At 38.6% G+C, this 18,522-nt stretch overlaps 3 protein-coding genes across 3 annotated transcripts; 2 read left to right on the top strand and 1 right to left on the bottom strand.

Moving 5' to 3' along the window:
- Positions 1 to 815: 815 nt before the first annotated feature.
- LOC132153352 (protein Tob2-like) lies at positions 816 to 5,729 on the bottom strand. Its single transcript, XM_059562677.1, has 2 exons — positions 5,679 to 5,729; positions 816 to 3,720 (listed from the first exon to the last, which is right to left on the bottom strand). Exon 2 carries the CDS (start codon positions 3,462 to 3,464, stop codon positions 2,304 to 2,306), a length of 1,161 nt encoding a protein of 386 aa, XP_059418660.1. The 5' UTR covers positions 3,465 to 3,720; positions 5,679 to 5,729; the 3' UTR covers positions 816 to 2,303.
- Positions 5,730 to 7,382: 1,653 nt separating this feature from the next.
- LOC132127240 (DNA-directed RNA polymerase III subunit RPC8) lies at positions 7,383 to 11,186 on the top strand. The gene is made up of 7 exons (XM_059539057.1): positions 7,383 to 7,557; positions 7,805 to 7,916; positions 8,076 to 8,172; positions 8,253 to 8,339; positions 10,273 to 10,336; positions 10,450 to 10,681; positions 10,789 to 11,186. The coding sequence occupies exons 1-7, from the start codon at positions 7,496 to 7,498 to the stop codon at positions 10,837 to 10,839; spliced, it is 705 nt and encodes a 234-aa protein (XP_059395040.1). The 5' UTR covers positions 7,383 to 7,495; the 3' UTR covers positions 10,840 to 11,186.
- A 314-nt stretch (positions 11,187 to 11,500) lies between these two features.
- csdc2b (cold shock domain containing C2, RNA binding b) lies at positions 11,501 to 16,101 on the top strand. Its single transcript, XM_059539169.1, has 4 exons — positions 11,501 to 11,749; positions 13,489 to 13,724; positions 14,317 to 14,439; positions 15,900 to 16,101. Exons 2-4 carry the CDS (start codon positions 13,546 to 13,548, stop codon positions 16,060 to 16,062), a joined length of 465 nt encoding a protein of 154 aa, XP_059395152.1. The 5' UTR covers positions 11,501 to 11,749; positions 13,489 to 13,545; the 3' UTR covers positions 16,063 to 16,101.
- Positions 16,102 to 18,522: the final 2,421 nt, after the last annotated feature.

The following is an 18,522-nucleotide window of genomic DNA, read 5'->3' on the forward strand; positions in this document are numbered from 1 at the left end:
GCTCCTTTCTCACAAACATTCATAAAAAAATGTGCAAATAAGATCATATAAACGGAGCTTATGTAGTATTTAAACTTGCTTTGTTTCCAATAGTAAATGTAAGAAACAGAATCAATGTATATTACATGACTGGAAAACTAAATGGCCCATATAGACAGTTCTGGGTTCTGATTGGCTGAAGTCTGTGGTCAGAGGTTGTGACCCAGAGCTTCAGTCCCAGTCGCAGGTGTTTATTCAGCTGCACGAGAACAGGGAGGTTATAGAAACACATCTCAAGAGTTTGACATGCTGAAATGTTTTCATTTGCTGGTTGTAGTGTCTAACAAACAAACACAGACTAAGGTCTTCATGGTTCTTAAACTCTTTTTGGATATTATTAATAATAAAAAAATCCGGTTTCAAATTAAATCACATTTAATACAAAGACACAGAACTGGAGTTGTGTTACAAACCTGAAAAACTTTTATTAACCTTAATGGTGTTCTTTTGTTTTATATTACATTACAATACTACCACAATTTCCAAAATGAGAATTTTAGACTATTTCCCAAATAAACAGGATCGATATTGACAAAATGATTAAAGGATCTTTGTGCATTTAATTGTCAATTATACTGTTAATTTGAGAGAAACCTGCAATGCCTAAGGAACTAAATATTTTGGGTTTGAACATTAAGGATGATAGGAAGTTTATACACAGTGCTTTAAAATACTTAAATGTCAAACTTTATTAAGAAATCAAGGAGCATCAAACCAAAAACTACTAGTGTTAAATTGAAATCACTTCAGTAGAAGGTACAATACACATTCAGCACTTCGTTAAACAAACTTTATTAGTCATTTCATCTTGCATATATATATTTATATTCTTATAGTTAGTTCTGAAAAAATAACTTCAGCACGTAAGAAACTAAACAAAAGATCTGGAACATAAGAAATATATACATATTAGTGTCATCATATATATCTCTTAATTTGCTTTATAAATGCCATAGAGAACTCTTAGGAAAAAAAAAAAAAAAAAAAAAAAAAGCATAGAAAACTTGTAAATAAATTACAAACAAATGTAAAAATACACCCAGCCAAAGCATTAATAGAGAAATCTAAACCCTGCCCACCCCAAATGAAGCCAATGGAAACAAATGAATATTCATGACTCTGATGTTCACTTTTCAAACGTCGAGGAAGGACATCACAAGAAGTACAGTCTCGCCCAAACATCTTCGAAAGTTCTTCATTTGATACAATCTTTAAACTACATTACCAAGCTATAGTTAAGCCATAATTGGCCATTAAAGGGTGAGTAAAGAACCTTTAGCATCTAGCATGTAGTGTTTATTGTGAGGCATTGTGGGAGTTTCCATAGGTCCTGTGCGTAAAGTGCAGGGCGGCTGGATGGAGCGGTACGCTGAGGGGGAAGTGATGTCATAAAGGAAGCCAGCATTGGCTCCTACCTTCAGGATGATTCTAGAACACCAGCCTCTATCCTAGCGCAATAAAACGCTTCATTAAACACAATCACTGCAGTCAGAATGACACAACAGTCCTACAGCAGAACCAATCAAAGTCACAACAACCCAGCAAACCATCATTTAGTCTACGGTGTCTGAATTTACCAGATCTGCCAGAATATTAAAATATACATCAATTCCCAATCTGACTCACTAGAAACAGGTATAAATTATGGCTGGTTTCATCAGGATTTGGCTCAATGTGTTCAAACTGAAAAGGAGAACTATAAAACTAATCCAACATATCAGATATGAGCTGCCTCTTAATCATCAGCTCAAGAGCACCAGACCCACGTCGGTTCAGAGAACATGTCATAAAATTAGCATTAATCCACAATTATGACAACCGAGGTGTGACCGAACTGTTACCACGGCTGTAATCAGTGTGTCATGTTTCTGAACATAAACACCATCCCAAAAATCCCTTTTAAGCATCTAGAATCTTCTCTAAGAATATAAGCTTTTTTCCCAGAATCAATTTTAAAAAGTAGCATTAACCAAAGATTATAAAGACAAACATTTGGGCAATAAAGTGACTCATTACTGAAAACAACAAACACAAATATCTGTGCAACAGGAGGCTGGTCACTCCAAGAGATAGTCAATTCATAAATAAACAACATCATGAAACGAGAAACAAATTAACGGAAAAATAACAATCACAAGTTATACTCAATTAGTAGTGATAATACTCTTCATTTAACATGGTGGTAGTAACAGTGATTCATGGAGGGGGAAAAAATGTCCTCAAGGAAAGTGTTTCAGCATTGGGATCTCTTTGACTCTGAGACTTTAGTTGGCCAAGACCACAGGTTGGAAGGCCTGGCCGGAATACTGCATGTTGTATCCGAGTCCTTCCACGAATGGAGGTTTATCCATGAAGGAAATTCCACTGTTGCCTCCAATGATTCCCACAGCCTGACCTGGTTGTGGAGTAGAGAATGGATCGAAGGAGGCGTGTGGTTGTGGAGCCTGAAATGGCGTCATTGGCAGAACTTCAACGTCAAAGTAGATGGGCCTCTGGGAAGTGGGAAACACAAACTCTTTGGCATTAGGAGACAGTTGGCTTGGGATGGGACCAGCTAGAGAGTGCATGGAGAGGGAAAGGGGTTTGTGCTTGACCAGTCCCGGTGGGGAGATGGTGCTAGGGGAGCACGTGATAATCCTCTGTTGCGGGGCCGTGGTGACGCCAGAACCGGAAGCAACACCGGGGTTCCCGTACTTCTTTATCTTGGTGGAGCCAAATTTGGTGGCGGCAAAGCTGGCTGTGGTGAAGGTGATAGGTTGAGGTGTGGGCCGGGGGTTGGGTGTAGAGTACAAAAGACCAGCATTTGGTGGCGATGGGGAGGATGTATTGGAGGAATGAGAACTGGGATTGGTGGGAGTGCTGGGAGTGGCGTAGCCAAAGAGTCCTTGGCAAGACGAGGTAGAAAGAGGAGTTGGCGAACTGGAGAGTGAGGGTAGCATGACCGGCGACACCTGGCCACCAATGGGTATGAACACCTGAGCATCTGGATTAAAGCCCACACTTTTGATGTCCTCAAACTCCACGTCTCCTTTGAAAGCAATGTCAGACCTTTCAGCATTGCCCCCTAAACCTGGAAGATCCTCCGTGTAGAGGACTTTCACTGCACCCTTCTCCCCAATCTGGTAGGACACTTCATAGGGGTCGATCCAGATGCAGAGCTCTGGGGGAACGTTGGTACGGACCTCTTCGGTGTCCAGACCACTCCTCCTGGCTGCCAGCTCCACCACAGGGTCCCCAGGAGCTCCCAGATGGAGGCAGCGGAAGGCACAACCACGTAAAGGAGCCTCAGGGTACCAGTGCCCTTCAAAGCGGGACACCAGGATACGCTCCAACTCCTCACCGAACAGATCCGCCCTACGGCGTGGGAGCTTGTTGTATAAGTAGGACACTATGAAGTTCAATGCAACCTTCACCTCTAGATGCATGATGAATATGATGGTGTCTTGAAAGTTCCTTCGGTTAGACTTACAACAGTCCTAACATCTCTTGCAAACATCAAGGTGAAAATCTTTAGTCTCAACCTTAAGCATCAATTTAAAAGCAAGGCCTCCGATTTTGGATTGTTGCTCAGAAATTACTTAAAAGTGATTGTCAGAGACCAGCTGATTTTTAAAAATCTTTACTCCGAGGCATTGACGTATGAAGACAGCAGCTCTACAAGATCCAGTTTCTTCAAAACCTCTAGAAAGACAAAGACAGACCAGTTAAACAATATTAATACTGAATTAATTCGGTGTCAGTGTGCATGTTTGTTTGTTTGAGCAGATGCTAAGGCCAAGGTACCAATCCATGATTATCTTCATGAAATCCCTCCTGTCCCTCTGGCTAAAGCACTTAGGATTACACGTTGTAAGAGAGGGAAATTTACCACCATGTGCTCGGTCTACTCACACTAGCTCAAAGTGCTAAAAGGGAATGCTCTACAAGAATATATTTATACTTAAAACCCAGTGAATAACACATTTAAGTAACTCATGTAACTGCATCACGTACACTTTCTGTAATATACTCTACATAAATTAGCTAAAGATCATATTTGTGCATTTCAGTTTAAACCATCTGAGGGGAAACCCTAGACTGCTGATAAAATGGTGCCGTTGAAGGCAGGGGTTAAAAACTACAGCTCCCAGCATGCACCACGCCACCGCCTTTGACGTCATCCCCTAGAGTATGAATGTTTACATGACGCCTCCACATTTCAAAACAAGGATAAGCCCCGTTAAAACCAGTTTTATAAATGCACCACCCTTGTTATATTTCTAATAAAGGTGGATTTGCGATGAGTTGCAGCACATGAGGACAGTCACTGCCGGTAAATGTCATGAAACGGATTATGATTATTCAGAAAAAAGACGCGTTAACTATCACGTTTTTATACGGTCTCTGGTTTATACACAGACGGGCCAATAAATCATTAATACCAACACTTATTTCATCATGCAGCTGTTTTACAAGTTTAAAACGCGGTTTAGATATATGGACAAGGATATAAGTGAGAGTTCTCCTTGTGCGGTTATCTTATTCACAACTTCTGAATAATGTCAGTTCTGACGTTTACAAATAAATCTAAATAAATTGTCTATTCGAGAATATATGATAATTTAAGGTTGATCTTGCTAATTGTCATTGATAAAAAAAAAAAGACAAAAACAAAATGAGTCGTGTAGCTTATTAAAAAGTCACTTCATGCATTCAATGTCACTCAATGTCAAGGGTTTGATCAGATGCCAGAACATTAAACATCTGGTGACAAACTGAAATTATTTATTCTGTAACTAAACAATTATCCACAAGCCTGAAAGCGTTTACACTCCTTATCTGTTACAAAACATCCAGCAGATTCACATTATCTGCCTAAACCACATCAGCTTCATCAAAACACCAATCAAACATCTCACTCTTGACTTTATAAATGTTTAACTTGTATTAAACAATTGAATTAAATACTATTATCTAACACAGCACATCCAAACATGACAACGGTGTTGCTTGAAAATAGAAACCACTAAAGCAGATGGGATGCTGGAAGTTGGTGTTCATGTTGGTCTGCTGTGTGTGTGTGTGTGTGTGTGTGTGCGTGCGTGTGTTGGGGGTTCCCCCAAAAAACTTCTTGTATCTAACTCCAAGAGTATCCAGAGAGGTTTAATTCAAATCCACAACTCCTAACATTATAATCCATGTTGCACTGTGTTCCCAATTCACACATACACAAAAAAACAGTATTAGAAAAACATGTTCCATGAAGTTATTTGTGACACTCAGATATGAAAGGAGCTTTTAAATGTCCAGCAGCTCTTTTACACACTGACAGCAGACAAATAATCAGCTTTTTGCAAACCTTTGGCCTGTTTTAGTCATCTCAGCACACCATTAAAGCCAAGGACATCTGTGCAAACACAAGTTCATCCAGGGGGTCAATAGTGATGCATGCTAGAGCCTCAAATATGATCAATTAGCGCCATATTATTGTATCTTTAAATCTGTTACTTATGACAAAATAAAATGGAGGACAACTCCTCACTCATTCAAAACATAAACAAATATTACGAACCTATCCTTTCAACATCAAGTCATACGATTTGCTGCCATTCTGATGAAAGCAGTTAGTAATTATTTTAACAAATAAATGAAGTACTTACTGATTCAAAGCTCGTGTTTTTGTCCTGTGCTTGTCATGTTCATTAATCAAATGCTTGTGGAGCTGAAAAAAAAATCCTTCAAAGAGAACGGCTGCCTAGTTTTACGTTTGACTGAAAAGCACTTATATTTGTTTTATTTTATGTTTAATTCATGGCATGGCGTGACGTGTGCACGCTCCCGCACTCGCCCGTTTAAACTTAAATGTTTGACAACCTCGCGCATTTATATCTCAGCGCACGAGCGCGCTCCGCCCTGCGCTATGACGTGTTTTCAGCTGGAACTACTTACCGATCAAATCTTGCGCAATAATAACTAAACCCACCCAGATGAACAAACGGTAAAAAGTTTGGAAAAACGTCCTGAACGCATTTAAACTTTATAGAAATTACTCAATATTCGATTTTTTTAAATACTATATGTTTTAACTTCTGCATAATCCATATAAGTTAAATATCATGCCGATCTGACATTTTTATTGGGTCTCAGATGTATTCCTGAGGCAGGTGTTTGTTTTACTTCGTCTCTATTTGATTTGGCGGAATAGTGTTTCCAAACGTGAAGCTGTGCGACGGAAGGCTAAAAATAAAAGATGTCATAGCAACAATGCAGCCATTGGCTGAAAAACCCGAGGCGCGATCGGCCATTGGTTCAAGATAGCAGCGACCAGCAGGGGGCGTGGTGACGTAGGGTCAGCGCTTAACGACGTGCATGATGGGAATTGGAGTTTCTAAACAACATAACGAAGCGATGAGAGAAAAAGATATGTGAAATGAAAAGCATATTAAATGGAAAGTGACATAAGTGACAGAGTCCCGTTAGTGGTACGTAGATTAATCAATAAATAAATTATAAATTCATGTTAAAACCATTATTCTTTATTTGTATAAAGTTTTGTTTTGTTTTTACATTAAGTACATTACAGCTTTTAACTTTTAGGTACAACACATTTTAATTCAATCATTATTATTATTATTTTTTATGTGCCTGTATGTAAGCACAGTGCAGTGTTAATGTTAAAACTGTGTGTTTACAATGTTAAAGTGGCTGAAAACAATAAATATTCTTATTAGGAATGAAACTGCCTCGTTTTTTTTTAACTATGCAGAGCTGTAGCTGAATACTTAGACCTGCTATGCTACTGTATTTTAATGTTGGTCATTATGGTGGTACATGGAAAGTAAAATACTTTCTGAGGTGGTACTTATATATTTAACCCTACAAATGTCTCATAATTCTCACTGTTAGAGAGTGTGCCTCTGAGCAGTGCCCTCTACCCACGCATAATATACTGCATTATATTTAATATTATTGAGGAGATGAACAGCAGATGACACTGTCCTGTGCTTCATATTCATATCTGAAAAGTGAAAATCCGAGAAGAAAACAAGTAATAGTCAAAAGACGAGCCTATGGATGGTATTTTGTACAATGCTTTTTACACGACAGTCACGATGTCTTAAAAAGTCTTCCTCAGTGAGCTGCATGTCAACCTCTTCTACATGAGTTTCTGACTGAACAAAGTGTTGCACGTCTGATAGAATGATGTCTAAGATATCAGGATGGACATCTAATTAAATATCATGAATTCATATAAGTTTTTAATATCTGTAGAGCTAACATAAACATGGAGCTAACGTAAAAATGAAGTGCTTTTAAGATGATTTACGTATTTTTCGTTGGGCGTCTCTGGTGTTATGTGGGCGCGTGACGTCAGTGCCGTAAAGCGCCAGCCGGTGTCGTGAATCGGCGCATGTGTGGCTGTTGTCATGCCGTGCGCTCAAGTCAAATGAGAGATTTTGGGTTATTGATGGTGTAAATGTATAAACCGGAGCTGCTGGATATCATCTGTCAGCACAGAAACACAGGACGCGGAAGCTGGTAATATGACAAAGCTGCGGAACATCAAATTTAAGAGTGACAGATTCATAAACCAGTAACAAATAGAAGTTCATAGTTACTCGCAATACTGTAATATTAATATATCTGTAAGATCTCGTTGTCCGGTTTCCGCGCGGTTAGAGTGTTTAGAGTTCTGGCTCGCTTCTGTTCTGGTTCTGGTTTGGGTTCGGGTCTGTCTTGGTTCTGGTTCTGGTCTGGCTCGGGCTCTGGTTCGGGTCTGGTCGAGGATGTTTGTGCTGGTGGAGATGGTGGACACGGTCCGGATTCCTCCGTGGAGTTTCCACCGACAGCTGAACGACGCGATCTCCGAGGAGCTCAACAAGAAGCTCGCCAACAAGGTGAGCTGAGAGACATCCAAACAAAGCATGAATTAGTTACATGTCGGAATCATGTATGTAGACAGAAATACCAGAATGAAATTCTCAAAATATTCTTCTGATGGCCTTTATTTGACCTAAAGCAGTGGAGTCTGTAAGTGTGTGGTGTAAACTCTGCAGGTGGTGTATAATGTGGGCTTGTGTGTATGTCTGTATGACATCACTAAACTGGAGGACTCCTACATCTTTCCTGGAGATGGAGCGTCCCACACTAAAGGTGATTGTTCCTCACTCCCTTCACTCTGTGTCCAGGACACCCTCTCCTCATTCTCTCATTCTCTCTCTCCTCCTCCTCAGTGCATTTTCGGTATGTGGTTTTCCACCCGTTCCTGGACGAGATTCTGGTGGGAAAGATCAAAGGCTGCAGTGCTGAAGGTGTTCATGGTAAGAGAGGGAAAAATCTGCTTTTCTCTTCGTGTTCATCACTCCTGGCATCATTAGAAGTAAAAATAAAAGTTAACTGAAATCATTGATATTCTCAACTACATATTCACCACTTCTCATTTTCGTTTAGTTCCTTAATTCATCTTTTATTTATATATATATATATATATATATATATATATATATTAGTGCTGTCAACGTTAACGCGTTAACGCATGCGATTAATTTTTGTCTGGTTTAACGTGTCAAAATATTTAACGCAATTAACGCAGCATCCGTATTTTCTGCCATCCGTTGGCTAGCTTTAAATTATATGATCACGCTCTTATTCATTTAAATGCTTTTAAACATTTCAAGCGCGGCAAGACAAAAGAGAATGCGCTGTCTGTGAATGCCCTTATGTGACACATACACGTACACACACACACACACACACACACACACACACAATGCATAGACAGGGCGCCAGAATCCAGTTCTCTTAAGTGCTTGAACTAACAATAAACATCCCAAAGTGCCAGTTTTGTCGATTATCCTCATAGGAGCAATCTTAAATGATTTATATAAAGTCTAAAATGAACAAAAAGAGTTGTGAGAGAATGAGGCGAGATCCATAGACAGTATATAAACGGTGAGATCCGCGTGTCTGTGTCAGCAGCCAATAAAGCTTCCTGTCAGTAAAGTTAAAGAACAAAGGGAACAGAGAAAATGACTCGCTGCTCTTGACTAAATAACTTTTGTAGCTTTAATAAGGATTAACTATTTAATTTATAGTTTATGCAGTGCAGACTGCATATAACTTTGATAACTTTATTAAATTTCTGTATATTTCCTAACTGTTAAGACAGGAAGGGCAGTAGTAAACATGACATTTATTATGGGTTTATGTTAGCATTGTTTTAAGTTTACTTAAATTAATACTGTATATATATATACTGTCTATATACTGTCTTTATGTTGTTTCTACATTAATTTGATTAACTGTGAAATTATTACATTAAAAAATATATTAAAAACGTACAAAAACATTTTTTTTTCATTCATTTACAAAAACAGAAAAAATGTGTGATTAATCTAGTTAAAGTTTTTAATCGATTGACAGGACTAAAATATATATATATAAAACTAGCTTTCTAATCTATCGTTTTTTTAAATTTATTATACAATTAACAAAAGCAAAAAAAAAGACCTCTAACACTAGCTTGCTCCATTCTTTTTCTATTCTATCTGTTTTCTTTTTATTTATTATATTACTTAAAAGCACTTGCTTCGTGTACTGTGTTAAGCTAACTGAGACTTGTTATAACACTTATATATCATTGCACTTTTGTTGTTTTTGATTGCTTACATTGTCCTCATTTGTAAGTCGCTTTGGATAAAAGCATCTGCTAAATGTAATATAAGTAGTAAAATAACTAAATAAAAATTTATGTTACTTATTATGTTACTGAAATGAAAATTATAATTATACACAAACTTATTTCAGCTGTTTGCTGAGACATCGTTTCTTGTTTTCATGTAGTTTTAGTTGAAATACTAAAATAATTTAAAAAATTAACTAAAAAAAAACACGTTACTTGGATTAAAATAATTGTTAATTAAAATAAAAAAATAAAACGGCAACATTTAGTTTAAGTACTAAAACTACTACAAATAATTAAAGAATAAAAAGCTAAAATGAACATTAACTGAAATAAAATATTTTTTAGGTATATAAAACAAATATAATAATATAATAATAAATGTTTTATTTAATTTAATGTTTAACTTTTTAATTTTAGCCCTTTATTCAAGTAGTTTAAGAGTAGTGGAACTTCTAGAATGATCTAAATTAGAACATGGAAGTTAATTGGAAATAGAACATGTAAAAGCCTGCATGTTGTCACAAGTTGTTATGAGCTGAATAATGACTTCACGAGTGTCGATTCCACAGTGAGCCTCGGATTCTTCGATGACATCATAATCCCGCCAGAGTCGCTACAGCAGCCGGCTAAATTGTATCCTGAGTCAACGCTTCTACCAACACATTAACATGACAGTGTTGATGAGCTAGCAGTGTATTTGTAGCATCATGTTCCCAGCATGCTCTGTTCCTTCACGGTTGGCACAGCGATGAGGCAGAGCAGGTGTGGATGTGGGAGTACGAGACGGACGAGGGCGCTCACGACCTCTACATGGACCAGGGCGAGGAGATCCGCTTCAGGGTGGTGGACGAGGTCTTCATCGACACGTCGCCCACGGGTCCCAGCGCAGAGAAGGAAGGGCCGAGCGCAGCCCCCACAGCGCCACCTGCAGGAGCGGAGGACAGCGCGCAGCAGAAAGAGGCTCCCTACACACTCATCGTGAGAATATTAGAGATGCAATCACTATATAACCCGTTCCATCCAGCATTTGTCTGTGCAGTATCATACACTGATGATTCACTCACATCTCTTGTTTTCTTCTGCAGGGATCTGTAACTGAACCAGGTCTGGGTCTCCTGTCCTGGTGGAACAGTTAACAGTCTCATCTGTGTTATGAAGCATGAAAAATCTGCTGAAACTTCTCATAAGACTAATTTACACACAGAACTGAAGAGCTGTGGACCAATCAGTGAGCAGCTGGTGCTGGCCAATAGGAGATGCTTAATAAAAGAGCCTTTATAACGATTTAAATGGGACTATTGTGTTGTATTGCTGTGTCCTATGGAGTTTACTGTATAGGTAAATTATATAAAAATTCTATAAAAAAGTTTAGCAAATAATCTTTTTCTGACACGGAATGGAATTTTTTCATGTGAAACTGTATGTTTTTTTTTCTCCTGCTTTTGACATTTTTAAATGAAATAAATGAAAAAAATATAGATTATTATGATTTTTTGTGTATTTTGTATTTATATTTAGTTTACTTTTATATTTACATTATATTATCATGTTTTATAACAGAATTTCTGTCCCCACATTGTTAACCATCTTAATGTAAAGTTTATAATTAGAGTATTACTTGCATTCACATAAATGTATATGTATATATGTACTTTTGAAATACAACTTTAATGAAAGGTTTTGATCCACTCAAGTGTTGACTACTATAGTCTATAATAGATTTACTTGTGATACTACTGAGGCTGTATGTATTGCAGGCTGACTGCTGTTTACATAACCTCACGACACGAGACAGTCTAGTGATGGGAGTGACTCATCTGAACGGATTCAGTGCGTCATCTTCGGGATTCGGTGATGCATGAACAAGCGCGTGGGTTCTCACGGTAAAAGCGTGCTAACGGGGATCTCCTCCAGCACACGAGCTCCTCACTGCGGATCTGCACCCTAGACAGTCCGTATAAAACAGACTCTAGCCTGTATTTCATCTTAACGTTACATAACGGCGATCGACAGGACGAGAGGATCTGTCAACTCCACACAGCGGCTGTAAGTTTCTGCATTTGATCCATTTATTTGTTATTTCAGTTTTTTTATACTTGTAATGTTTGTCCTATAAATAAGCGAATATGTAATCTGAAAACAGTATTAAACTGATTTAGCAAAATGATTAGATTTTACTAATGATTCCCGTCGCACCGCACTTTTTTTTGATGTCCGCTCGTTTTTCAAAACTTAGCGCGCCTTCCTACACTGCAGTTATTATAAGTGTTGATTGTGTATAAATAAAGGCATAGATGACGCCTCTAGAGAGATGCTGTCCAGTAAGTCAGCGGAGGAGATTGCGTCAGGAACATTCTGGAAGCGGCCATAGACTGTATAAAAACAGGAAGCGGCTGATGCTGCTGAGCGGAAGATCAAAGGAACCGCATCTTCGATCCCTCAAGCGTTCCTCAACACAAACCTGACGTGTAAGAGTTTGGCGCCAGTTCTATTCATTTTGCCGCGGTTCTTTTTTTTTTAGTCAAAACCGTCGTGTCAAATTGTAAACAGCTTTACTGTCTCTTGTACGTGATTGCGTCATTGCAATTTTGGTTCGCTTTTGGTCAAAGTATGCTATCACTGACTGCAGATCATATCGTAGATCTACTATATATTTTTGTGCTGTCATTATATGAGGAATTTTATTCCATAAGCGGTGATGCCAAAGTTATTTAATAATGGCAGAACCAGCAGCATCTCCGACGTCACGAGACCAGAATTCGCGTCAAACATTCATTTCAAACGCGTGAACCCTATGGAGACTTATCAACCTAAAATACAGCTGACACCTGATGTGTCATACTGTTAGGTCAGAATAAACATTGTTTGCAACTTCAATCCAACTTTATAAAATCAAAAAAGAAATGATTAAAAAAACAACATCTGATAGCCTGTTTAATCTCAGTTTGTATCTGCAGCATAAGGTCAACTAAGCATTGCATTGTGGGCAAGGCTGCAAAAAAACAAAAAAAAAATTACAACAACAATACTAATACAAATAGAACCCACCAAATAATTAAATTGGTTTCTACTAGGCTACAAATACAATTAAAAACAAAACCATCAAAAGGGTATTTCATAGTGTTTTTGTTGTTGTTGTTGTTGTTGTTTTTTGGGCATATTCCATTGGTTTTAACAAGCCACCAATAGAAGGCGACAGTAGAGTCCCAGAGAGTCTGTTACACTTCCCATTTAAACCAATACAAGTCCCATTATAACCGGTACAAATTGTGATGGTTTCTGTTGTTGTCGTTGTTGTTACCAGCAGTGTACTACACACAATAGGCTACACATAACCTGCACATAAATAGGTTTGTGCGCTATCTTTTTAATGAAATATACATCTGACAGCCAGCAGGCCTACAAGAGAAGTACAGTTCAGTCTGATCGCAGAACGGCTCCTTGTGTTCTGGAAGCCCTCTCTGAACACAATGCGGGCTTTTGTGCACGAGGAACCGGGCACGCAGCACTCGCGCCCCGGGCGCAAACCGTCTTGAATGTAAACACACACACACACAGGCTACACTGAGGCTTTGTGAAGCACAGACTAAATGCCAGTGCAGAAGCTGTTTTACTGCACGTCGCTCCTCACAGAACAATTTGTGCCACTGCAAATAAAAAACAGATCAAAGTGCGTGCACGGAGCATTCGTCAATAAACACACCATACAGCGTGCGTCAGAGGGGAGCTGCAGCTTGCACAAATAACGCGCTGGATGTGATGGGAGTTTATTGTTTCTCCCACAGGTAACCTCGTCTTCCGCGAGGATCCGGAGCTCAGAGAGCAAACCGACGCAAGTGAGCATGGCGGAACCGGAGCTGTCGCCCGCGACGGACCCGTCTCTGCGGTCCCCGCGCTCGGCCCCGCTGACCCTGTCTTTCCCGTTCCTGCGAGAGGGCAGCCGTGTTTCGGAACGAGCCGCACTGCAGCCTGGGGAGTTACCGAGTCCCCTGCCCACCAAACGCACGCGCACTTACTCCGCGTAAGTACGTAGTCGGAACCTTCTCGGAACGTAAATAGAACGTTCACTTTAGGTTCCCCGAATGTTCGAAACACGACCTTGTGTTGCAAGCGCCACACCCTCCAGTTGATTTCCAGAGAACAAATATGTTTAAAAACCGTTTAACTCATTAAGTTATACAAATGTTATTTCTGAATGTTCTCAGAACATTCAAAACATCAAGTTTTTAAAGGTTTAAACAAGTATGTGTACGTATGTTAGATTAAACGTTAATGTTCAACTTTAGCATTTTGCAAACATGACGTGGCACTTGAATGTTCTCTGAGCCAAGTAATTTGAAACAAGTAACTTAAAATCTAAAATGTTAAAATAAACGGTTAGATGAACATTGTATAAATGATCTTTAACGTTTTGATAAAGCCCGGGTCCTTCAGAACAGATGTTCTATGAACGTTACTGGAATACGTTTGTTCGTAACTAAGTGAAACTTGCCAAAGAGTCTGTCCTGTTGGTGGAACTGACAGGAACTATCTATTCTGAACACAGCACACTCTGTCACATGAGCATTCAGTCTGTGTGAATCGGTGTGAATCTGGTCTCTGTGTGTCTGCAGGACTGTTCGTGCAAACGCAGGTCCCGTCTTTAAGGGCGTGTGTAAAAACTTCTCGCGGTCGAAGGGTCACGGCTACATCAGACCAGCTCACGGTGGAGAAGACATCTTCGTACACATCTCAGAGTGAGTCAGAGTTCAGACGCTGTGATCTTCTGCTTTCACTGTCATCAGAATCAAGTCCACATCACACTTCAACACCAAAGCCTCTTTCACACGGCCATTCCGGCAAATACACGGGTAAAGTGTTCCAGCAATTGTTCCCGGGTCGCTAGATTGTTCACTTTCACACTGCCAGTGATGACCCGGGATATGTGCGTGCTTTCACACACAACCCGTAAAGATCTCGTAACGACACGTGACATCAGGGCGTGACGTGTAATGTACGAGTCGAAAACGTTAGATATGTTATACTTTCACTGAAGCAAGCGAACGATCTCGGCATCAGCGCGGAAAGTGAGGAACAAACTGATCTCTGCTTCATTACAGTTTGCACATATTTTTTCGTCGCGAACGTTGATCTTCCTTCACACGATTACGTGCGTCATCACTTCGACACGGCATTAGATCTGGCTTTTGTTCACACAGCACTCGTCCCGGGATTGAACCCGGCAATGTTACTAGGTCCCCGACCCGGGTTCAATGCCGGAATCAATCCCGGGACGTGTTTGCTTTCACACAGAAGGCGACCCGGCAATGTTCCGGCAATATGCCGGGTCCGACGTGCAGTGTGAAAGGGGCTCAAGAGGAAAAATAGAAGGAAAGATAATAATAACAACAACCCTAAGATCGTTAAATGATTTCCAAAAGATAAAACAAACAACTCTATTTTATTGTTTCTAAATTCCAGATTTAATTTTAATGTGTCACTTGTGAAATACGTGAAATTCACTGGAAATTTCGTAGTGAAAACTTTTTTTGTGTGTATGAACATTGATTAAACATTAAAAAAATATATTAAATAAAAATAATATGTTAGTTTTATTGAATAATAAATAATTTAATAATATTTAAAAATGTTAATTATTTGTAGTAGTGGATGCATTAAGTATAATAAGAACAATAATTTATAAAATATAACAAAATAATTATCATTTAATAACAAAACCTTAATAAAACAACAATTTTATAAAGTATAATAATTATAAGAATAAAGCTAAAATAATTCAATATTTAAAAAACATATAATAATTGTATAAAGTATAACAAAAACAATAAAATAGTATTTTTATTAAGTATATTATTAATAACTAAAACTTTTTTAGACTTTTTGTCCAAAGCATTAATTATTTTCTGTGTTTTTTTAAGATAAAAAAAATATATACTGGTTTTATGTTAAATCTGTAAAATAAAATGGCACATGGATGTCTTTATTTTTTCTTCTTTTGATATTTAAATATTAATCATACATATTATCAAGAGGAAAAAAAATAAATTATCTGATATTTGAACTAGCTGTGCTGTAGAAGAAAATGGGATGTTTGTGTTCTGATGAAGAATCACAGTCAGATGATGTCAGATGCAGCAGCTTCATATCTCAAACTGTCTTGTGTTGGTGTAAACCCTCGTCCCTCTCTCTCTGGCAGTATTGAAGGAGAGTACGTCCCTGTGGAGGGAGACGAGGTCACATACAAGGTCTGTCCAGTCCCACCCAAGAAAGTGAAGGTCCAGGCCGTGGAGGTGATCATCACGCACCTCAAACCAGGAACCAAACACGAGACCTGGTCGGGCCATATCATCAGCTCCTAGGATCCAGTCAGAGCAGGACTGCGGGAGGGGGGGGGGGGGGGGGGGGCCGAAGAGCATCATGGGGGGGGGGGGGGCAGAAGAGCATCATGGGAAGGCTTTTGAAAGTAGAAGAGAGTAGAGAATGTTGAGTTCAGCAGAACGAGCAACGTTACGGGAACATCAGACCTGAAACAGACTCTGCAAGTATTTATTTCACACGTCCATGTGGTTTGAAACGTCTCTGAATATACGTCACATTCGTAACAGCGTAACAGAGTTTGCATAGAGCTTGTTTGTGCTTCGATGAGTCGTCTGTTGGTGTGAGAAACTGTGAAATCATGGTTGAACATCCTCAAACTGGACTGAGAAAGAATCAAACGCATTGATTCAGAGGCACACGCTACACTTGTGGCTGTTATTTTTCTTTATGCATTAATTTTTAATGTTAAATGGATGGTAATAGGGGTGGATCTCACAAAACCTGTCCAGATCATATCATATACACAGTTATATACACCCCAAAATCAAAATGGAAAAATCAAGCAATTATGTCCTCCATAAAGATTTTCAGGACAGTTAAACACATTTCCCCCCAAATTTATAACGCTGCAGAAAAAAATCTGTTAAACTGTAAAACATTAAATATCATAATTGTATTAGTTGTACTGGCTCCATGCTGTATTTTATTCATGCACTTTACATATTTGAATTTAAAAATCATGGGAATCATTACTCAGTATAAAAATAATGTCTAAAAATGTTAATAAACAACAGTACAGCATTCAGTGTTTTATCTAAAGCAATGAGAAATTTTGAGGGTATATGCTTTATTCTCATAAAAGTCACAATGCAAAAAAAAAATATCTATATCTTAATGTCCTAAAGTCAACCTTAATTTTCATGAAACGAAATCTTTTCCATCAGATTTCAGGGTGAAGCGTGAATCAGACATGATCTTGGCAGGTTCTGTGATATATGCTGGAACTGAAGCATCATGGACTAATATTGCACTTGAAACCCCAAATATAAACTGCCAAACTGACTTCTTCTCCCAGGACTCTCTCGGGAGCTTTTCAGGGCAAAAAGCAGCATTTTGTAGACAGCTGAAGAATAACAGTCAGCTAGTATATCCATTTAAACAGCAGTAGTACTAGTGACGCTAAAGATCTTGTGTTGTTTTTACTGTATGTGTTGTTCATTATGTGATCAGAGATCCAGTCACGTGAAGAACGGTTGTGTTGTTCGTTTGGTCACGTGATCAGTAGCATGTTCTTCAGTTTGTCATCACAGATTTCTATGCTTCTGAACCCTCACTTGGGCTTTAACTGATGTTTGTTTTTAAACGGTCAACGATCACTGTGGTCAACATCATCACCGTGTGCACTTTGCAGGACTAATAAAATTAATTCATGATGTACACCTTTGTAGACTATCTTACTGCAAAGCCCGTTATTAATCATAAAAGTAGGCTAATGTTTGCATGGCAGTATTGCATTTGTTATAACACCTGCACATACACACAATACACCTTAAGCATTCATAAACAGAAGAGTACAATTCATTAAGAAAAAAACCTTGTATTTAAAATAAACAGACAGAGTCATGATTCATCACAAGGCATATCAGCATTTGCATTTTACACTGATTTTTTTTTCTCTTTCAAATTTCGAACCATTTAAATCACATTCCTGTTTCAGTTTTTGAGTGAAGTGATACAACTTTACTTTCCTTTAAGAGTAACAGAAAAAAAAAACACACTCAATGAATGAGTTTGCTTAAATTTAAGATCACATACTTTCTTTAATCTGGCACCGTTTACATCGGCTGTGTAATTTTAGGATATGAATCAATTCAGGTTAAAGTGCATTTATGCCATCAGATATGGAGCAGCATTCATAGCATGAGATCAATCGGACTATGGATTCTGAATTAGAAATACTTGAGATCCAGTTAAACGTCTCACAATGCCCTGGAAATCTATGAGATCAGCACCGTGTTTTCAGGGATCAAGAGGAGTGTTTCAGCCACGACGCCGACTCTGGCTGGAATGATTAACACATAAATATCACATAAAAGAGAGCGATTCGACATATCAATCAACTATTATTTTAATAGTGCGTCAAATCTGATGAGGTTTTATCATTTCCGTCAATCTCATATCCTCTACACTATATACTATACAAACACTTAAATATGCAGAGCTGTCATAATCTTGTAAATATCTCGGAGTCCAGTCCGAGAGTACAGACGGGGATGAACAATCCACATTCAATTAAACACAGACATCTCGCATCTCAAATCACCTGCGACAGTAAATAAGATCAGAGAAGTAGAACAAAACTTGAACTCAACATGGAAGCGACCGCTCTTCTGACCCAGACAGCACAAGAACGTCTGTTAAAGATTGCTTGGTCTGGAAAACATCTGCTGTTTATAAACATCTGACAGACGTCTTTAAGATCTCAGTTTTACATGCATTTT

The sequence above is a fragment of the Carassius carassius genome, chromosome 1 (genome assembly GCF_963082965.1).
Source record: "Carassius carassius chromosome 1, fCarCar2.1, whole genome shotgun sequence".
NCBI lineage: Eukaryota > Metazoa > Chordata > Actinopteri > Cypriniformes > Cyprinidae > Carassius > Carassius carassius.

Excerpts from the sequence above, each read along its gene's own strand:
- LOC132127240 (XM_059539057.1), top strand. The coding sequence starts at position 7,496 with ATGTATAAACCGGAGCTGCTGGATATCATCTGTCAGCACAGAAACACA. Across the intron at positions 8,340-10,272 it reads CAGTGCTGAAGGTGTTCATG|TGAGCCTCGGATTCTTCGAT; the intron begins GTAAGAGAGGGA and ends TCGATTCCACAG. Across the intron at positions 10,337-10,449 it reads CTACAGCAGCCGGCTAAATT|CGATGAGGCAGAGCAGGTGT; the intron begins GTATCCTGAGTC and ends CGGTTGGCACAG.
- LOC132153352 (XM_059562677.1), bottom strand. The coding sequence starts at position 3,464 with ATGCATCTAGAGGTGAAGGTTGCATTGAACTTCATAGTGTCCTACTTA.
- csdc2b (XM_059539169.1), top strand. The coding sequence starts at position 13,546 with ATGGCGGAACCGGAGCTGTCGCCCGCGACGGACCCGTCTCTGCGGTCC. Across the intron at positions 13,725-14,316 it reads CGCACGCGCACTTACTCCGC|GACTGTTCGTGCAAACGCAG; the intron begins GTAAGTACGTAG and ends GTGTGTCTGCAG. Across the intron at positions 14,440-15,899 it reads ATCTTCGTACACATCTCAGA|TATTGAAGGAGAGTACGTCC; the intron begins GTGAGTCAGAGT and ends TCTCTCTGGCAG.